The sequence below is a fragment of the Nothobranchius furzeri genome, chromosome 16, assembly GCF_043380555.1.
Source record: "Nothobranchius furzeri strain GRZ-AD chromosome 16, NfurGRZ-RIMD1, whole genome shotgun sequence".
Classification (NCBI taxonomy): Eukaryota; Metazoa; Chordata; class Actinopteri; order Cyprinodontiformes; family Nothobranchiidae; genus Nothobranchius; species Nothobranchius furzeri.
The window spans coordinates 2427914-2449193 of NC_091756.1; the positions used below are offsets into that span (position 1 = coordinate 2427914).

At 41.8% G+C, this 21280-nt stretch overlaps 1 protein-coding gene across 1 annotated transcript in view; it reads right to left on the bottom strand.

Annotated features, from left to right (window-relative positions):
* The window catches only part of LOC107395593 (Na(+)/H(+) exchange regulatory cofactor NHE-RF1), a 54211-nt gene that overhangs the window by 24452 nt on the left and 8479 nt on the right, over positions 1-21280 (bottom strand). Inside the window, exon 2 of the mRNA XM_015975003.3 lies at positions 1-24. This exon is cut by the window's left edge and continues 147 nt beyond it. Coding sequence (XP_015830489.1) covers positions 1-24 — 24 coding nt within the window. The remainder of the gene's footprint in view (positions 25-21280) is intronic.

The window sequence follows — 21280 nt, forward strand, 5'->3', positions numbered from 1 at the left end:
AGGTCGTGCCCCCGTGCTTTCCGCCTGCACACACACACACACACACACACACATGACACTTAACTCCATGTCTGGTTCCTGCTACTGAAGCTTCATCCTGCTGCTGAACCCAGAGAACCCGTCTCACACGGTGGGTGTCCCAGAGCTGCATCACTAGATGCTGCTGGCACCGAGAACACATTCCTGTTGGGCGGATGCTGCGCTTTATGGAAGAGAAGGTTAAGGAAAACTGAAGATGAACCACATCGACACCCTGCTTCTACATTAAACTAGTGGTGCAACAGATCAAAAGGCTACGGTTTGGATCGTGTCACGGTTTTGAGTCACGGATCGGGTCATTTTTGGATCAGCAGGAAAAAAGAAAGACAAATGACATCTCTCTCTTTACTTAACACTTAATGCAACATTTTTCTTTTCAGTGCTCTTTAAAGGCAGGGTACTGAAGTAGAAATTGTTAACTAACTTTAACAATGCTTAAATTTGACCCTCTGACCCAGTTTAAAAAGTATTGTTTATTTTTATTTTTCTCCTAAGTCCCTCTCCTGGCTCTACAGCTGAACCAATCATCTCTGCGAGCCTAAAGCGTTGACCAATAGTGCTGCTTTTCCACCAGGGGGAGCTGTCAGTCAATGAGAACAAGCCTCAGCCACCAGCGTGCACCAGTGTGCACAACGGGCGTTTGCGTCAGCTCGATGCCACAGCGGAGCAACAAATACCGTTTTAGCTTCCCCGACTGCCTTAACGTCTGATAAACGGTGTTAAAGGTTAAAAAGGCTGTTTTAATTCACCGTGAGACGTTGTAGACCAGGGATTCCCCCAGGGGTGCGCGAGCTGCCGCTAGGGGGTGCGCGAGGTGAAAAGTGTAATGGCTGCGGAGCTCAGAGAAGTCTGTCATAAGTCACCATTAGTGTAGCCAGAAACTCATTTGTGGGTGGGCTGAAGAAAATGTAATTGAAAACAAGTATATTTTTGCACGCGCGCGCGTCTGTGTGTGTGTGTGTCCTCCGCATGTGCCCTAGCTTCATAATAACAATGCGCCGAGCTTCAGCACTCTGGCCTGCGCACGCCAATATGTTCCGTATTTGATCATTTTTAACGGTGTTGGAGGAATCTGAAGGTGGCGAGTCATTCTGGCAGATTGTAATTAACACCTGTCTCATGCAGGTGTTCTGACATTATAAACCTCACACACAGAACATTGTGGATGTAACCAAATAACAAGAAATGATTCCCATTCAGGCTATTAACAGCGCGCTGAAGATCTGAAGTTCAGAGTGCGTCTGTCAGAGGTCAGACGCGTTCCAGCGGAACCACGGCTCACGGGTGCACATGTGAGCACATCTGGGCTGGGCAGAAGTCATTTTACAACATTGGTTTAAATAGCGCCGATAACGAGACGCGGTGACTGGAGCGGCTCATGGAGCTGTGCCGCGCGCGCACACACACACACACACACACACACACACACAGATTCAATAAGCGTACGCTGCACAAACTCCGGCGCGCCGTCAGACTGAAGGCAGAAATCAGCGCTGCCTCCTCTGTGATAAAAACTTTTAAGAGGTTTTATAACATTTTTCATTCCAGGTCACATTAAGATATTAGCTTCTATTTTGGGATGACGTATTAAAGTCGGGTCCACTCCAGCCAGTGACTCCTCATGAACCTGACCACAACTCATGTTACTGCACCATTTGTTATTCCAGTCCGCGTGGCAGCTGATCGCAGATTCAGCCTCACCATAAAACAGCAATAAGTCGGTCTGAGGTAAAAGTGAACATCATGGCTATATCTTTTCCATCTTTTCCCCTTTAGACATTTGATTACGCACAAGTAGGTGATCAGCTCAGGTTTACGCAGAGCAGAAGGAAGGATAGCGCTCTGGCCGCACAGGTTAAACGTTCCTACTTTAAGAAAACCGTTAAATTGCATTGTTTATGTGCTACCTGGGCACTCTAAATATTTATTTAAAATTAAATCAAAGGAAATTGTAATGGTATCAAATGTTTATTAATTACTATTTAAAAAATGAAAGTGATGGGGAAAAAGTTCGATCATATTTTTTTAACTCTGTCTGTTTAGCTTGACACCTGAAAAAAAAAAAAAAAAAAAAAAAAAAAAAAAAATATATATATATATATATATATATATATATATATATATATAGCCATGCCCTGATGTGGGGGCTGGGGGGTGCGTCGACATGGTCGGGACATAGAAGGGGGTGCGCGGCTAAATAAGTTTGGCAACCGCTGTCGTTGACAGTGAAGTAGGACTTGTATTGGAGACGTGTGAATGTATGTGTGAAAGGGTGAATGGCTGACTGCGTTGTAAAGTGAGTTTGGGGGTTCCAGGTCTCTAGAAGACACTATATCAAATTCAGGCTATTTAATCATATTCTTGTGATTGACTCATAGACATGAAGATGACTTGGAAGGAGGTGACAGAGCACGATGATGGTCCAACAACGGGGTCTTCACACACGAGTACAAAGCTGTATCTGTAAATGGGCGTCGCATCGGTTAGAGAAAGTTTTCAAACAGTATTTGTTTCCTGTGTGGAAGTCCAGTGGAGCGTTGATGATGAGGAGTACAACCATTTTCAGAAGTCTGAAATCTTCCAAGTTGTTCTAAAACATCTCTGGTGTCAGATTAAAACCTTTACTTTCTTTATTCAGCAGACTCATCTGATGTCTCATCTGATGTCACATCTGATGTCTCATCTGATGTCACATCTGATGTCACATCTGATGTCTCATCTGATGTCTTGATCTGATGTCTCATCTGATGTCACATCTGATGTCTCATCTGATGTCTTGATCTGATGTCTCATCTGATGTCTTGATCTGATGTCTCATCTGATGTCTCATCTGATGTCTTGATCTGATGTCTCATCTGATGTCACATCTGATGTCTTGATCTGATGTCTCATCTGATGTCCTAATCTGATGTCTCATCTGATGTCTTAATCTGATGTCTCATCTGATGTCTTGATCTGATGTCTCATCTGATGTCTTGATCTGATGTCTTGATCTGATGTCTTAATCTGATGTCTTGATCTGATGTCTCATCTGATGTCACATCTGATGTCTCATCTGATGTCTCATCTGATGTCTTGATCTGATGTCTCATCTGATGTCTTGATCTGATGTCTCATCTGATGTCTCATCTGATGTCTTGATCTGATGTCTCATCTGATGTCTTGATCTGATGTCTCATCTGATGTCTCATCTGATGTCTCATCTGATGTCTTAATCTGATGTCTTAATCTGATGTCTTGATCTGATGTCTCATCTGATGTCTCATCTGATATCTCATCTGATGTCTTGATCTGATGTCACATCTGATGTCACATCTGATGTCTCATCTGATGTCTTGATCTGATGTCTCATCTGATGTCTCATCTGATATCTCATCTGATGTCTTGATCTGATGTCTCATCTGATGTCACATCTGATGTCTCATCTGGTGTCACATCTAATGTCTCATCTGATGTCTTGATCTGATGTCTCATCTGATGTCTCATCTGATGTCTTGATCTGATGTCTCATCTGATGTCTTGATCTGATGTCTCATCTGATGTCACATCTGATGTCTCATCTGATGTCTTGATCTGATGTCTCATCTGATGTCTCATCTGATGTCTCATCTGATATCTCATCTGATGTCTTGATCTGATGTCTCATCTGATGTCTCATCTGGTGTCACATCTAATGTCTCATCTGATGTCTTGATCTGATGTCTCATCTGATGTCACATCTGATGTCTTGATCTGATGTCTCATCTGATGTCTTGATCTGATGTCTCATCTGATGTCTTGATCTGATGTCTCATCTGGTGTCTCATCTGATGTCTCATCTGATGTCTTGATCTGATGTCTCATCTGATGTCTTGATCTGATGTCTCATCTGGTGTCTCATCTGATGTCTCATCTGATGTCTTGATCTGATGTCTCATCTGATGTCTCATCTGATGTCTTGATCTGATGTCTCATCTGATGTCTCATCTGATGTCTCATCTGATGTCTTAATCTGATGTCTTAATCTGATGTCTTGATCTGATGTCTCATCTGATGTCTCATCTGATATCTCATCTGATGTCTTGATCTGATGTCACATCTGATGTCACATCTGATGTCTCATCTGATGTCTTGATCTGATGTCTCATCTGATGTCTCATCTGATATCTCATCTGATGTCTTGATCTGATGTCTCATCTGATGTCACATCTGATGTCTCATCTGGTGTCACATCTAATGTCTCATCTGATGTCTTGATCTGATGTCTCATCTGATGTCTCATCTGATGTCTTGATCTGATGTCTCATCTGATGTCTTGATCTGATGTCTCATCTGATGTCACATCTGATGTCTCATCTGATGTCTTGATCTGATGTCTCATCTGATGTCTCATCTGATGTCTCATCTGATATCTCATCTGATGTCTTGATCTGATGTCTCATCTGATGTCTCATCTGGTGTCACATCTAATGTCTCATCTGATGTCTTGATCTGATGTCTCATCTGATGTCACATCTGATGTCTTGATCTGATGTCTCATCTGATGTCTTGATCTGATGTCTCATCTGATGTCTCATCTGATGTCTCATCTGATGTCTTGATCTGATGTCTCATCTGGTGTCTCATCTGATGTCTCATCTGATGTCTTGATCTGATGTCTCATCTGATGTCTTGATCTGATGTCTCATCTGATGTCTCATCTGATGTCTTGATCTGATGTCTCATCTGGTGTCTCATCTGATGTCTCATCTGATGTCTTGATCTGATGTCTTGATCTGATATCTCATCTGATGTCTCATCTGATGTCACATGGTCACCTAATCGTGTCCACATTCGTAAAACCTGCACTGGAGCATAAATAATACAACGCTCGTGTTCACAGGAGTGCAGCGGGACACTTGGCTTAGAGGACACGGTTCATGACTGAAGCGACCTGCAGCACCTGTTCCAGCTCTCACACTCACATAAGAGCAGCAAAGAGGAGACTAGAGGGTCCGTACAGTACGTCTGTCTCGGTAAAAAACACATTTTCTAGCTGATTAGTTTGCTGCTACAAATAGCTGCTTTTCTCGTTTGGTGGCCAAAGATGACTCGTAGATCCCAGAGCTTCCAAGAAGTTACGGTTCGTTGTCCGGAGTCCCGACATCAACGGACTTACGGTGATGATGAAATACATTCTGCCTCCCATTTAAATACACTTCTAACCGATATCTTGTTTTATTTTTACAGGTCAAGTTTGCTGCAGAAACCAGTTTGGGTGGCAGCAAAATAAAAACAAAACATTGTCTGTTTTTTCTGTTGGCTACGCTAACGCGGTTAGGTCTATTTAGGGGGGCTAGGAGATTGAAGAGAAGAAAGCTCTGGCCACAGCTGCTTGTGTGTTCTGGCCTGTTGGGAGAACCGGGTTAAGGTGGAGTTTTTGTGCCAGTTGAATTATGGCGTAGCACGCAGGGTGGGCTGGGGAGGGAGACACGCTCCCCTAAGGGCCACATTTGGTGCACCGCCGCTAGGCGCGACTATCAGCTCAGGCAGAAGAGAGAATATCCCCGCGATAACCGACAACAGCAGCAGCTGACCAACCGGTGGTTCAATGCTCCGACACACAGGTAGATCCATGGAGGAGGAGGGACAAACGAAAAAATAGACCGTGAGCAAATACAAGAAATAAAATGTGAAAAGAGGAGCGTGCTTCACTTGAAAGTGGGCGTGATGCTGGAAAAAACTACTTTGTGAGCATAAAGTTGATGCCAGAAACATCCAGCTGCTCCTGATCATGAAACAGAAGAGATGATAATTGCGACTGGACTGGAGATCAGATTTTACCAAAGCCCTGATGATCATTTATGATTATTAAGAGGCACAAACCTTCATCTGTGGCTTACTGTTTCAGTCCTTATTACTGGTGTGTATATGGATAATACGAGGACAACATGCTGCTGGCCTGAGTCTGTATGTCTACAGAGAGACAGAGAGGTGTTCATATCTAATATCTTATTATCAGTTGTTGTCATATTTAAAATAATTTCATTTACACGACCAATCGGCTCGCTCATCTCCATCTGCACGTGCAGATCTCTCCCAGCGCTCGCTCAACTCACAACTTACGAAGCAAAGTAGTCTCTCCGCCAGCCAATCACAGACCGCTCTCTTTCATCCAGTTGCTTAGCAACCACTCATCCACTGGCTGCAAAAGTGATACGGAGCTGGGGCCTCATTCATCAAGCTAGCTTACGCACAAAACGGGGTCGGAAAACTGCATAAGCAACTTTCCACGCAAACTTTGGGATTTATGAAAGAAAACTTTGCGGGAAAATGTGCGCAACTTTAAGTTGGCTAAGGACCTGGCGCACACACGTGTTGGACATGGAGAGCACCTGCAGTGCTGCTGCTGAGAAGGATAAAACTATGAAATCCTGCAGCATTATCATTTGTACGGGGGGATTATGACACGTCTTACCTTTATGTTAATATTGTTTTATTTGATGCACTCCACTCTGAACTGCACCAATCCAGCGACTGCTGCATTGTAATAACTAGTATTAAAGGTGAATACACCAATATTTGCACAAGAATAATTTCTGTTTTAAACTCTCAGTGACCTACTTTGCAGGTGGATTTGGCATTTAATTTTTCTTGGCGTCTGGGAAAACATCTCCGTCTGCCCCCCTTTATTTCACTTTCTGCCCCCTTTATTTTGGTCCCAGATCATTACTGGGCTGGCCCTGTTAAACACCTTCTACACCCCTGCTTAGTAGAATTAATGAAGTATTTTTAAGCCAGTATAAAAATGACTGAAACACAAATTTACATATTTGGCATTATTGACCAATATCTTTGATTTAATTTATTTGTTAAGATCATCAAGATGCATTACAGTGAACATTATAATAAAGTACATTTTTCCAGTGCAGAGAGGAGACGACCCACAGAAGCACTGACTTGATCTCATTTCAGAGAAAAATAGAAAAGGTCAGATGCACCTAATAAATAAAATTACTAACATAAACTCAGGAATCTGTTTCTTTGCTTCATTGTTCTGGTGCTGAAAACATCACTAATGCGGATCAAAGGAGATGCACAGATGACTGCACCTCTTATTTATTATTTGGAAATTAGTGGGTGTGGTTTACATCAATACATTATTTTAAATCTGAAATTGATATGGATTGATCAGAAGTTGCTTGTGTATTGTTTATTAGAAAACTATTTACAGAGCAGCCTCAGAACTGAGATTAAATATGTTTGATCACAATAGTAAAGGAAGTATTACAGAACAAGTTTTTCAGTAAAATCAGAACATTAATATTTAAGTGCATGGATTAATGCATCTGAACTCATGCAGTAGATACTAGGAAATATGAAATACTAGAACCATTTTATTTTAGTTTGATTAAACTGATTTTTTACTAACATTGTTGGAATTTTACCCCACACACAGTTAAACAAAACAATGTTGATTAAGGTGTGTGTGTGTGTGTGTGTGTGTGTGTGTGTGTGTGTGTGTGTGTGTGTGTGTGTGTGTGTGTGTGGATGGGCCAGACTGAGCTTCTGGCTGCAGTTTCGTGTAGGGAGGGGCGGGCGCTCCCTGTGACTGGCCAATCACAGAGCGTGAAGGCAGTCAGTTACCCAATGAGGATTTTTCTTCAGCACGATTACAGATATTTATGAGTTTTACTCGTTTCATGCTTGTATTTGTCAAAAATGCTTTATCCGTACCGGATACTTGTCTGAAACGAGTACCCGGCTCATCCCTAGCTGTAACCACCCGTCCCTGCCTCCTCCTCCTCCTTGCTGCCTGCCAGCTGTGATCACAAGCAACAACAGAGTAGTTCCCGCTGCTTCTTCAGGAAACAGCGCAAAAAAAAATCTATAAAACGGGATCTTGTAGGCGTGGCGCTAGGATTTCAGCCGTGGCGAGCCGCCACGGCCACGCCTATGTAAGGGACACACTGGAATCCTGATTGGGCCATTTTTTTATATCCGCCACAGATCTCGCTGAAGAAGTCAGCATTGACGGCTTCAGCAACGCTGTGCCACTCCGTGGATTTTCTCTTATTTGTTTTGCAAAAGCACTTCCTTTCATTTCTCCACCTCACCCACAGGCACCTCAACTTCTGCTTGTGAAATAGCACTTCCTTGATCGGCCTTGATCTGCGGTCGCCATTTCATTGGCAGAGCGCTGCAACAGCTGGCTTATGTATATGCATGAGATCCACAAGGCACTTTGCATTGACCATTTATGGCAGTAAGTGGGCGTGGTGAGGGCAGGATGTGACTAAAATGCAGCTGAGAACCTTTCTAGATAGTTTCTGATTTATAAAGCAGAGATTGCGTGCAGCTGTGCGTACTCCATGTTTGATAGATCACACACTTACTTGTACATTTTTTTTGCTGAGCTTAAATATGGGTTTAGTAAAGATTTTACGCAATGTTTGATAAATGAGACCCCTGTGATTCAAGTGCCATGATTAGGGTGACCATAGTTTGACTCCCTAAAAAGAGACACTTTGCCCGTTTCTAAAACTGTTAAACTATACGATGTTCAGTTAAAGAGGAATTCTTAGAGGATAGTTGTTATTTACTGTTATTTAGTTTTTTAATGGTTAATTCGAGGACACCTGCTTTGTTCCATATCATATCAATGTTATTTATACATTAAAACTGTCTCAACTGTAAACACATTTAGCAGAATAAAGGTTTAACTAACATTCATTTGTTCTTTATTGTCAGATTTCTGTAGGACTTTGAAGTAAGCTAGTTGTAATTACACTAATTAAATACATGACCACTCCATTTCCCCCGTTAAGTGCAGCAGACTGAAATGAATAGCCTCATTTGGAAATTTGACGTGTGATTTTTAATGGATGTATATATAAAATCTTTCTTCAAGTATATATAAAATCTTTCTTCAACAGCATACCTGCTGATGATCTGAATCACGGCTGTTTTTGATAAAAACAAGAAAGAAAATGCAAGAAGCAGGGAAGGAAAAGGAAATGGTAAAATAACAGGTTCTGTTAAATGTTCTTCAAATAATGAATTCATTGACAAATTTTTTTGCAGAGTTGTAAAAAATGTTCAGCTTCAAGTAGGGCTGGGGTAAACGATTATTTTTAAAGCGATTAATCAGACGATTATTTTATCGAATAGTCGACTATTCTAGTGACTATTTAGACAATTAATCTAGCGATTATTTTTCTATTGCACAGTTAATAAAAACCAGAAAATCTCAAATAAATTCATCAAAAAAAAAGATAAATTGTTCCAGTAAGAGAATAAACACTACAGGCCTTCCATTTTGTACAACACTGCTTTTATTGTGTTGGTTGGTTATGTTCTGGTGACGTGTAGAACTTGGGAGTGCAGGCTGCTGCCTGAGAGGTGGTTGGAGACGGAGTGTCTCCACGCTGCTTTGTTTTGGTCACTTATGAGCGTGAGGCGAGTGGTGTTACGACTCTTCCTGGGGAGTTTGGCTCGTGTGCAAAAATGAAGGGACAATAACGGGATTTCAAAGTTAAAATGATGATCAGGTTTTTTTTACAACTACAAAAAATCATAAATCTTTCCATCCACAGGTTGGGAATAATAAACTAATTCTGCCTGTGGGGAATTAAAACAAAGTACAAATAACTAGGGATGTCCCACTGGGCAAAGATTACTGAGTTCTGGACCAAAATAAGAATCTCCAAAGGTCCAAACTCTAAACTGGGCGGTTAAACCAAACTCAAGGTGATATTTTACACTAAACTGAAAACCCACAACACTCTAAATGTAATAAAAGAGAGATCTGCACCACAAAAAAGATGAACTCTAAACCAAAACTTAACAGCTTATCCAAACGCAAGAAGCTGTTAGCGAAAATGCTAACAGTATCTTTACCAACGTTAAGTTCAAGTTACCAAGTTTAAATAAACCAAAAACACCCAGCAGCAAACAGACCAGCACGGAGGAGAGACTGCTACCACCAAAACAGCTCTCCTAATGTCTGAAAGAAGCTCCTTTATGAAGGGAGAAACTCTCCCGGTGATTTTCTGCATCTGCGGTAGAGACGGAGCAGCGCATACGAGAGACGGAGCAGTTGATAAATGACGCCCCTGGGTTTTATCACCCACAAGCCACATCTGGACCATCCAGCATTCCCATCACTCCTATGCCGATTGTCCCATTGGCTGTCCCCAAGCATCCCATCAGTGGTCCCAATCAGGCATGTAAGAAGTCAATGAAAAATATAAGAAATTTAGAATTCAGCAGGTAAATCTACAACATGTTCTTTTATTTCCCGGGAAACACCATCTCCTCCAATCTCACTAGGTGTGCCAACACTAAGGCCCTGCTGAAGAAAGCCCGGTAGCGGCTGCACTGACAAGATGTGGCATGGACCATAAGCTGATGCTGTCCTTCTACAAGTGCTCAGTAGAGAGTATCATCACATACTCACTGTTAGAGATGGGTACCTTTCACATTTGAATCGATTCGGTACAGATTCCTAGAACCTAGGACTCGATACCGGTACTTAATGGTACCATTTTTTGAGACTTTTTTGAGTGTTTAAAGTGAGAGTCAAGGCATGGGTGGAGACTTGTTTCATCCACACTTCCTGTTAGGAAAACGCTTCTGAAAGAGGCGTGGCCTGGAGGTTCGAGAGAGCGGCACTGAGGCAGGAATAGACCGCACCCCCTCAACCCCCCCCCACGTGCCCTGTCGGGGTTTTATGAGTTATTAACGAGCGTGCGTGCCGTCGCTCGTGCACGCAAGCTTACACTCACAGTAGACTGACTGCTCAGGAGAAGAGCAGACACAGATTCTGCAGCATTCTGGAGGATTTCCTGTTGTAGCCTCCAGAAATGGTCCGTTTTCCACCTACAGTCTGACCTCTTCAGTATCTGGCCATTTGGAGACATAAGTCTTAACTGGTGCCTTTAATCTGCATGAAAGACACTGTTGCTTACCCAAGCTCCCTCGCAAGCTCACTCTTATCTAAGACTAGTTTTCTTCACAGAACAAGACGGATGAACTTTCATAATTAAATCATATAATGAAATGGACAATATGGTTAAATGAAATGTTTTGATTTATCTCTGATTAAATTACTGAAGTTGAAATTAATATTATTACACTGAAAGATGAATAAGGATGAAATGAAATATATGACCCATATATTTAATCAGCACACTGACTGGACAAGACACACTCACCATATCTCCATGACACAAGTTAACGTCACTGCACAAAGATATTTTCTTATCCACAAAATCAGCATCTTCACATCCGAGGGAGGTGTGTATCTGAGGTTGTTGGCAAAACCCCTTTACAGGGCAAGTTCTGATTTGTCAGTAAACCAAAATATGGCCATTATTTAAACAGCATCACTTCCTGAGTGATTCAGTTGAGCCCAACTCTGACTGGCCATCGGAGGGAAACTCTGCTCCCATCGCATCTTTTGAAAAGCTGTCAAAACCTGTTGTATGCTAAAGCTGATACCGCAAACTGTTCCTCCAGAATAAAGCTGAACCAGCTCCGACTCCCTAAGAGTCCTTCCATAGACGCAAAACAAGTCCACCTGTTTGTCGTGACCTGGAGACGACTCTGGACTGACCTGGTCGTACTGCGGTTTCTCTACGGACTTCAGTACCGTGGGGTCCATGGACTCCCCAACATCTCGTATCCAAAAGAGAGTCTCCGATAAGGGTACGTAGACTCGACAGATTGATGTGGCTTTACAAACCATCAATGATAGTTTAATGCAGACCAAATTCACTCCCACTCAGAACTCAGTTTCTCCAGACACGAGGGTTCTGATAACATCACACTCACGTCATCACACCTCACCTTCCATCCACTTAGATTCATTCATCACATAAAGCGTTCCTAGTTGTCACGTTTTTAATTGTTTACAAAATAAATTTCTTACTTTTTATAAACTTGACTGTCTGAATTAATACGAAGTGTCTTACGATCCCTGAATAAACAAGGAACTCTAATTCTTCTGGTTAAACATTCAAAGACCAATCAGACTGGATTTCCATATTTATATAGAAATTCACATCTTATTGGCCAAATGTGGTGTAGTATATGGAGCTTAAAAAGCACCCAAAATAAATATGTATGCTAACCCTACGCTGTTAAATGCAATCATTAGATGAAAAGGGGAGGAGGGCCTTTTTTTCAAGGAGGCGAGCAGCTCCGAGCGCTAACGTGTTATATCGGCAGATGAGTGGCTGAGCCAGGTCGAGGTGCTGCTGCCTCACCTGGAGACCAGTGCGGTGCACCCATGTAGTAATTTGCTGACAACGTCACGTTTTTCAGCTTAGCCATCAGCCACAGCTGGTTCTACATAAATATGGAGCGGAGTTTTAACCTGAAGATGGAGACAGAATTATGGTTTGGGGCTGAAATATTAACTTTAGAGTAAGTTGCACTAAACTGCCACACTAATGATTACACATGTATACAGCACCATTAGACACTCATCTATACAGGTTATCAGCAAAAACAAGTTAATTTAGCCATTACTCTTTAATAATGAATGAATTCCTTTTAAATTAAATATATATTATTAGACTATGTCTCACCTGGCCAGGGAACCCCTTGGGATTTCCCCGGGGGAGCTGGCCCAAGTGGCTGGGGAGAGGGAAGTCTGGGCCTCTCGCCTTAGGCTACTGCCCACGCGACCCGACTCCGGATAAGTGGATGAAAATGGATGAATGGATATATTATTTTCCCAATGTACAACCATATTTGAAAACTATCACGATAAATAACATACCAACTATATTGTATCATTGTGTGTTGTACAACATTCTTCAATACGAAAACATTTAACCACAACAAACCCAGCTCCATGTACTCCTAATCCTCTTCTAATCCCTCTGGAATAACTCTGATGAGGACACCATGTGTTATAAACTACAGATGACACTAAAGCAAACTTCAATACCGTACAATAGTTTGTAATTTAACATTGAGGTGTTTCACTAACTAAACCAGCTCCATGGACTCCTGTTCCTCTCCTTTCTCCTCTGGACATACTGAGTGATGTGGTCCTTGTAGTTTTATAAACTGTGTGATGGTGGGTTCTTGTAGTTTTATAAACTGTGTGATGGTGGGTCCTTGTAGTTTTATAAACTGTGGAATGTTGGTCCTTGTAGTTTTAAAAACTGTGTGATGGTGGTTTCTTGTAGTTTTATAAACTGTGTGATGGTGGGTTCTTGTAGTTTTATAAACTGTGTGATGGTGGGTCCTTGTAGTTTTATAAACTGTGTGATGGTGGTTTCTTGTAGTTTTATAAACTGTGTGATGGTGGGTCTTTGTAGTTTTATAAACTGTGTGATGGTGGGTCCTTGTAGTTTTATAAACTGTGTGATGGTGGGTCCTTGTCATTTTATAAACTGTGTGATGGTGGGTCCTTGTAGTTTTATAAACTGTGGAATGTTGGTCCTTGTAGTTTTAAAAACTTCGTGATGGTGGGTCCTTGTAGTTTTATAAACTGTGTGATGGTGGTTTCTAGTAGTTTTATAAACTGTGTGATGGTGGTTTCTTGTAGTTTTATAAACTGTGTGATGGTGGTCTTTGTAGTTTTATAAACTGTGTGATGGTGGGTCCTTGTAGTTTTATAAACTGTGTGATGGTGGGTCCTTGTCATTTTATAAACTGTGTGATGGTGGGTCCTTGTAGTTTTATAAACTGTGGAATGTTGGTCCTTGTAGTTTTATAAACTGTGTGATGGTGGGTCCTTGTCATTTTATAAACTGTGTGATGGTGGGTCCTTGTAGTTTTAAAAACTGTGTGATGGTGGTTTCTTGTAGTTTTATAAACAGTGTGATGGTGGTCCTTGTAGTTTTATAAACTGTGTGATGGTGGTCCTTGTAGTTTTATAAACTGTGTGATGGTGGGTTCTTGTAGTTTTATAAACTGTGTGATGGTGGGTCCTTGTAGTTTTATAAACTGTGTGATGGTGGTTTCTTGTAGTTTTATTAACTGTGTGATGGTGGTTTCTTGTAGTTTTATAAACAGTGTGATGGTGGTCCTTGTAGTTTTATAAACTGTGTGATGGTGGTCCTTGTAGTTTTATAAACTGTGTGATGGTGGGTCCTTGTAGTTTTATAAACTGTGTGATGGTGGGTCCTTGTAGTTTTATAAACTGTGTGATGGTGGTTTCTTGTAGTTTTATAAACTGTGTGATGGTGCTTTCTTGTAGTTTTATAAACAGTGTGATGGTGGGACCTTGTAGTTTTAAAAACTGTGTGATGGTGGTTTCTTGTAGTTTTATAAACTGTGGAATGTTGGTCCTTGTAGTTTTAAAAACTGTGTGATGGTGGTTTCTTGTAGTTTTATAAACTGTGTGATGGTGGGTTCTTGTAGTTTTATAAACTGTGTGATGGTGGGTCCTTGTAGTTTTATAAACTGTGTGATGGTGGTTTCTTGTAGTTTTATAAACTGTGTGATGGTGGGTCTTTGTAGTTTTATAAACTGTGTGATGGTGGGTCCTTGTCATTTTATAAACTGTGTGATGGTGGGTCCTTGTAGTTTTATAAACTGTGGAATGTTGGTCCTTGTAGTTTTATAAACTGTGGAATGTTGGTCCTTGTAGTTTTATAAACTGTGTGATGGTGGGTCCTTGTAGTTTTATAAACTGTGTGATGGTGGTTTCTTGTAGTTTTATAAACTGTGTGATGGTGGTTTCTTGTAGTTTTATAAACTGTGTGATGGTGGTCTTTGTAGTTTTATAAACTGTGTGATGGTGGGTCCTTGTAGTTTTATAAACTGTGTGATGGTGGGTCCTTGTCATTTTATAAACTGTGTGATGGTGGGTCCTTGTAGTTTTAAAAACTGTGTGATGGTGGTTTCTTGTAGTTTTATAAACTGTGTGATGGTGGTTTCTTGTAGTTTTACAAACTGTGTGATGGTGGTCCTTGTAGTTTTATAAACTGTGGAATGTTGGTCCTTGTAGTTTTAAAAACTGTGTGAAGGTGGTTTCTTGTAGTTTTATAAACTGTGTGATGGTGGTCCTTGTAGTTTTATAAACTGTGTGATGGTGGTTTCTTGTAGTTTTATAAACTGTGTGATGGTGGTTTCTTGTAGTTTTATAAACTGTGTGATGGTGGTCCTTGTAGTTTTATTAACTGTGTGATGGTGGTCCTTGTAGTTGTATTAACTGTGTGATGGGGTTCTTGTAGTTTTATAAACTGTGTGATGGGGTTCTTGTAGTTTTATAAAGTGTGTGATGGTGGTTTCTTGTAGTTTTATAAACTGTGTGAAGGTGGTTTCTTATAGTTTTATAGACTGTGTGATGGTGGTTTCTTGTAGTTTTATAAACTGTGTGATGGTGGTTTCTTGTAGTTTTATTAACTGTGTGATGGTGGTTTCTTGTAGTTTTATAAACTGTATGATGGTGGTCCTTGTAGTTTTATTAACTGTGTGATGGTGGGTCCTTGTAGTTTTATAAACTGTGTGATGGTGGTCCTTGTAGTTGTATTAACTGTGTGATGGTGGGTCCTTGTAGTTTTATAAACTGTGTGATGGTGGTCCTTGTAGTTGTATTAACTGTGTGATGGTGGGTCCTTGTAGTTTTATAAACTGTTTGATGGGGTTCTTGTAGTTTTATAAACTGTGTGATGGTGGTTTCTTGTAGTTTTATAAACTGTGTGATGGTGGTTTCTTATAGTTTTATAAACTGTGTGATGGTGGTTTCTTGTAGTTTTATTAACTGTGTGATGGTGGTCCTTGTAGTTTTATTAACTGTGTGATGGGGTTCTTGTAGTTTTATAAACTGTGTGATGGTGGTTTCTTGCAGTTTTATAAACTGTGATGGTGGTCCTTGTAGTTTTATAAACTGTGTGATGGGGTTCTTGTAGTTTTATAAACTGTGTGATGGTGGTTTCTTGTAGTTTTATAAACTGTGTGATGGTGGTCCTTGTAGTTGTATTAACTGTGTGATGGTGGGTCCTTGTAGTTTTATAAACTGTTTGATGGGGTTCTTGTAGTTTTATAAACTGTGTGATGGTGGTTTCTTGTAGTTTTATAAACTGTGTGATGGTGGTTTCTTATAGTTTTAAAAACTGTGTGATGGTGGTTTCTTGTAGTTTTATAAACTGTGTGATGGTGGTCCTTGTAGTTTTATTAACTGTGTGATGGGGTTCTTGTAGTTTTATAAACTGTGTGATGGTGGTTTCTTATAGTTTTATAAACTGTGATGGTGGTCCTTGTAGTTTTATAAACTGTGTGATGGTGGTTTCTTGTAGTTTTATAAACTGTGTGATGGTGGTTTCTTGTAGTTTTATAAACTGTGTGATGGTGGGTTCTTGTAGTTTTATAAACTGCTGATTACACTGAAACAAACATCTTTGCTGTGAACTACATTTACTGTGTACCTTGGAGAGTGAGATGGCGCTCGCACGGGTGCAGCTGCGAGCTGCTCGTCTTCTTTATGCAGTGGTACCTTGCTTTTTACTGGCTTTTATTGGCGTTTTATTGGCTTTTATGACTTATGGCTTTTATAGTCTCTGATGACTTTTTTGAATGGTGTGGATTCCCTGGTGACTTACGTTCGAGCTGCGCTGCTGAGGCTTCGCCCTCCCATTGATGTAGCGGGTTGCGCGAGCTGGGAACCTCGCTGGGAACCTCACGGATGGTGCTGCTGGTTGGACTGCCCATGTGCTTTCTCCCCCCAAGCCGTGATGTGTCTGCCCTCTGTCCGCCCCAGCTCGAGAAGGAAGCATCGGAGAAGACGGGGAAAGAGAGGTAGCCGGCGCGTGAGACGTCAGCCTGGATCCCTGAAGAAGCGGCTGGCCCGATGTGGCACAGCTTCTGACCCGGTGGTTCCGAGATGTCTCACGGATTACTCTGCACCCTGCCTAGGGAACTTAGGGCTCTGAGGGTGAACTGGCACCGCGCCACGGCCGATCGGCTCGAATACCTCGCCAGACTGGGGTTTGCTGGGAGAATCTGTGCTTGGTTACGGGCACAGAGTTAAAGGAGACTGGGCCCGTGCGCGATCTCGGTGCTGCAGCCCCGCCGCAGACCCGGTTTGGTCTGGTCAATGCCAGGTCTGTGCTGAACAAAACTTTTATTCTTCGTGACTTTTTTATTCAGCATGACTTGAGTTTTCTCTGCATCTGTGAGTCCTGGATCCCGTTTGGTGACTCAAGCGCCCTGCTGGAGCTGGTACCACCTGGCTGCTCCTGTTTTAATATCCCCAGATCACGGGGCAGAGGTGGAGGGCTGGTTGTTGTTTTTAAATCCAGCTTTCCTTGTAAACATCTTACATCCACCATGTCATTTTCTTCCTTTGAACTGTGCATCTCCCCCCGCCTGCTCGTTGTGCTGATTTATCGCCCTCCAAAGACTGACTAACTTCAGCGCTTTGGGCTTCCTGACAGGGTTGCGGAAGGCGCTTTATAAATAAAGCTTTGATTGATTGATTGACCTTCATTCCTTTTGACGTTCATTTGCAAATACTTAATTTTTCCTACTCGGAAGTCGGAATTTTTGAGTCATGAGGAGGAATCGAATGCCCCATTAGCTGGTAGCAATGGAAGCTAAAGTATAAAGCTAACAATATCTTAAATAGTTTATTTACACTTCCTGTGGTAACTTGCCTTTTTGCTTTATACAACTCATACATTCGTACTGATATTAAAGTTTTTACCCTTAGAGTAAAGCTGTTTTATTGCAAACGCTGGAATATTTATATTGTAACGTACCAGTGGTCAAATTTCACCTACAAATGACCAGAAATTAACTTTCATTTGAAGACACAAACACACCATCTATCTTGCCCGAAACAGAGAACTCTTCTCCAGTCCTGAGAAATAACATTCTCAGTCGAGGTCTCGTGCAGAAGCCAGACTCCTGCATCTTTACTCTGAATAAAGTTCAGACTCCTAAACGTTCCCATGTGACTTTACAACTTATAGGTTGAAATAATCAAATGTGTTGAATGAACAAGATGTTTACATCAAATGCTTGAATAACCTGTACTTTCACCAACGATGGCTTTAAAATGAATATTGTACTGATCTATTTCAGGTCTCATGTACACCAGATCAGTATGTGTTGATTTAACAAGTTAACCTATCAGTATACTCGTACACACAATAATAATATTATTATTAATGTTTAACATCCAGTTTAAAACCCTAACCCTAACCATCTTCACATCTGAAGGAAGGAGGAACTTCTGAGGTATTTTTTGGTAAAGTCCTCAAACGCGTCAAATTCTGATTTGCCAAATTTATCAACAATGTGATTCAATAAAACAGGAATGACTTCCTGATTAATTCAGTTTCTAGCTGACTGTCGAACCGGCCGAAACCATCCTATCTTTTGACCTCAGGTCAAAGCCTCTCTGCAACGCCTGGTGATATCAGACCAAACGGCTCTTCTAAGAGCCATCGGCCCGCCTTAGATGCAAACAAGCATTCCAGCTTCCTGTCATGACCTGGAGACATCTCAAGACTAGACGGGTCGTATCTGAGCTAATCTACGGTTTCCTGGTACCTCGAGGTCTATGTCCATCCCGACGTCGTGACCCCTGATCTGAACGGGGATCTCCACACAAAGGGTATCGAAGACTCAACAGATTGTGTTGGATGGTCTTATAAACAAAGTTTACCAAACATACAACCAAATGATTTTACAACCCTGACTCCACAAACTCCCTCAGATACTTAAGAAAGGTTTTGCTAAAACATCTAGCTTCCATTCCAGCATCACACTAAACCCCTTCATGTCCATTACATCATCATTCACACCTTATCTTATATAACCATTAGATTAGGGAAATAGAAATAAATTCATTTTATGAACTAAACTTGACTCTGTCTGAATTAATACGAAGTGTGTTTATGGTCCCTGAATAAGTAAAATAACTAGAATCTTCTGATTAAACATTCAAAGATCAATCAGGTTGATATTTAATATTTATATAGAATCATCACATCTTATTGATCATTTGTTACACATGTAGCCACTCATTAACGCTACAATATCAATTATATGACGCACTTTTTAGTTTCCGTTTAACGTTAACCTGCCCGGCTCTTTTTCATCTTTTACGTTCCCGCTACGTCCGTCGTGTGTTTCCTGCAGCTCCAAAAGTTAAATACTTTGATAAAATACATAATCAGTGTAATAATCAATACACATTATTGGTCAATAATCACCCAAATAATCACTGTAAAAGTGAAAAAGGGGTAATTTTAGGGTCCAGTCCGGCCAGAAGTCGCCGCTAGCGACGAACCATGTGGCCATGTCGGCGAGGTCAAAGAGTGTCCCAACTTTGTCTCTCCAAGGCTTTGCAAGTGTTACCCCCAAATTCCATCCGCTCCGCTCCGCTCCGACACGAACGCCGGAGCAAAATCGGTCCCGTTGTAGTCAATCAGAGCAATTCCACTACTGCGGCCGTGCTCCGGCAGTGCGGCGCCGTGCGCCGCCCTCTGTTCCGGCGTCCGGCAAAAATAGAATCGATCCTATTTTCGCCGGACACCGGAGCACCTCCGCAGTAAATGGACAGGAATCACAACGGCCCAACAGGAAAAGGAGCGGGCACAACTTCCGTTTTTCACAATAAATCGATAAACAAAAGGCGTTTTTTGTTTCATATGCACAGGTTTAACAACTTTTAACAACTATCAATGGCGGCTGAAGTTTAAATGCACAAAAATAAGCCATAAATACAGTTTCTACTATCAAAGTAGTCACCCTTTGTTGATCCAAACACTGCTGATCTCTCAACACACATGATGGGCAGATTAAACGGTTCATGTCGATGCTTCTCCCACACAACGGGTGTTTGGATCTAACTTCCGCGTTTATTGCTCGGACCGTATCGCAAGATCTCGAAAATCCCACGCATGCTTGTTTGCCCCCCTCAGGTCTCCGCACCGGAGCGGAGCCGTTGTAGAGCGGGTACCAGTAAAAATTGAATTCGGAAGCGAGCGGCTGCTGAAGGCGGGGGCGGACCGGAGCAGAGCGGAGCGGAGGTAGTGGAATTTGGGGGTTACGCTCCTGCTGTCGTCCCTGCGTAGAGTCGCGGGCATACCACCTGATATGTAGCTGCTCCCGAAGCAGCTACAACAAAGTCTTATTCTATTCTATCATAGATAGACACCAAACTTTACTGTGGTTTATTCTGATGGGGGGATTTTTTAGGTTTCAACAGCAGGATCAGCCCTACTTCACACTGGAAGCATCAGCGGAGTGGAACGGTTTACCTTTGTACACAACGGGAACGTCTTGGTTGTTAATGGAAGTGTATTTGTTGAATGGAAGAGACATTTTTATTTTTCTTACATTTTGTATTTGTTGTTTTGTTTCCCTAAGGTGCCCATGGTGTTGTGTTCTTTACAGAAACAGGCTACAGCCTCCGTTTGTGGGTCTGAGGGGAAGCTGCTGCGTTTGGACACGGGGTCAGGGTTGTTTTCCTCGTCCCTTTAGAGTCTAAAATAATAACAATATATGATTTTACCTCCAAGGTCCGCTCTGTGGAATGTGTGTGTGTGTGTGTGTGTGTTTTCCATTGGCAAGAACATTATAATCAACATGACATAAAACACAGCTTAATTATTAAAAAGAAATAAAGTTAAGTGGTGAGCTAATGCAGTGCAGCAGGTGCAGCATAAGAACATGTATTCATAGGCTGATGAATACATGAAGGTTTTTAATGTTGATGTAAAGGTTTCTGGAGCTGGGCACATCGGAGGAAGCCGGGTCCCTCTGTGAGCAGCTTTCATCAGAGAGTGTGTGTGGAAACCACAACCAACCACACGGCACTTCACTCCTTCTGTATAATTATTAATGAATGACTGTTAAACTGTAAAAGCTGTGAGATTATCAGGATTATCAGAATACTCTGAAAAGTCAAGATATTACTTTTGGAGCATGCTGCTGATTTACTTTGATAGCCAACCACAAAATGCTGATGAAGCATTAAAGAGTCTGAATCAGACGTCTGACTGACCTTTATCCAGCTAGAAGGGTGTGGGGGTTATGTAAGGTCACGTGTAGGAAAAGTTTAACCGGAGCAAACGGGCCCGGGCCACTGAGAGAATGGTATCCATGCAGACACAAAGACCAGAACCACAAGCTGAAGCTTTTGCTTCACCTTTGATCCCTTCTCCTAGTTCTGTAACAGGACGGGCGCGTGCACGAGAACAGCTGACGACCAGGATTAAAGCACACGAGGTTCCCCGCCCTGCTGCCGGACTCCATAAGCAGTCCTGGCTGTAAATCAGTGTGTGAACGTTTAGGGCTGACTAGGGCT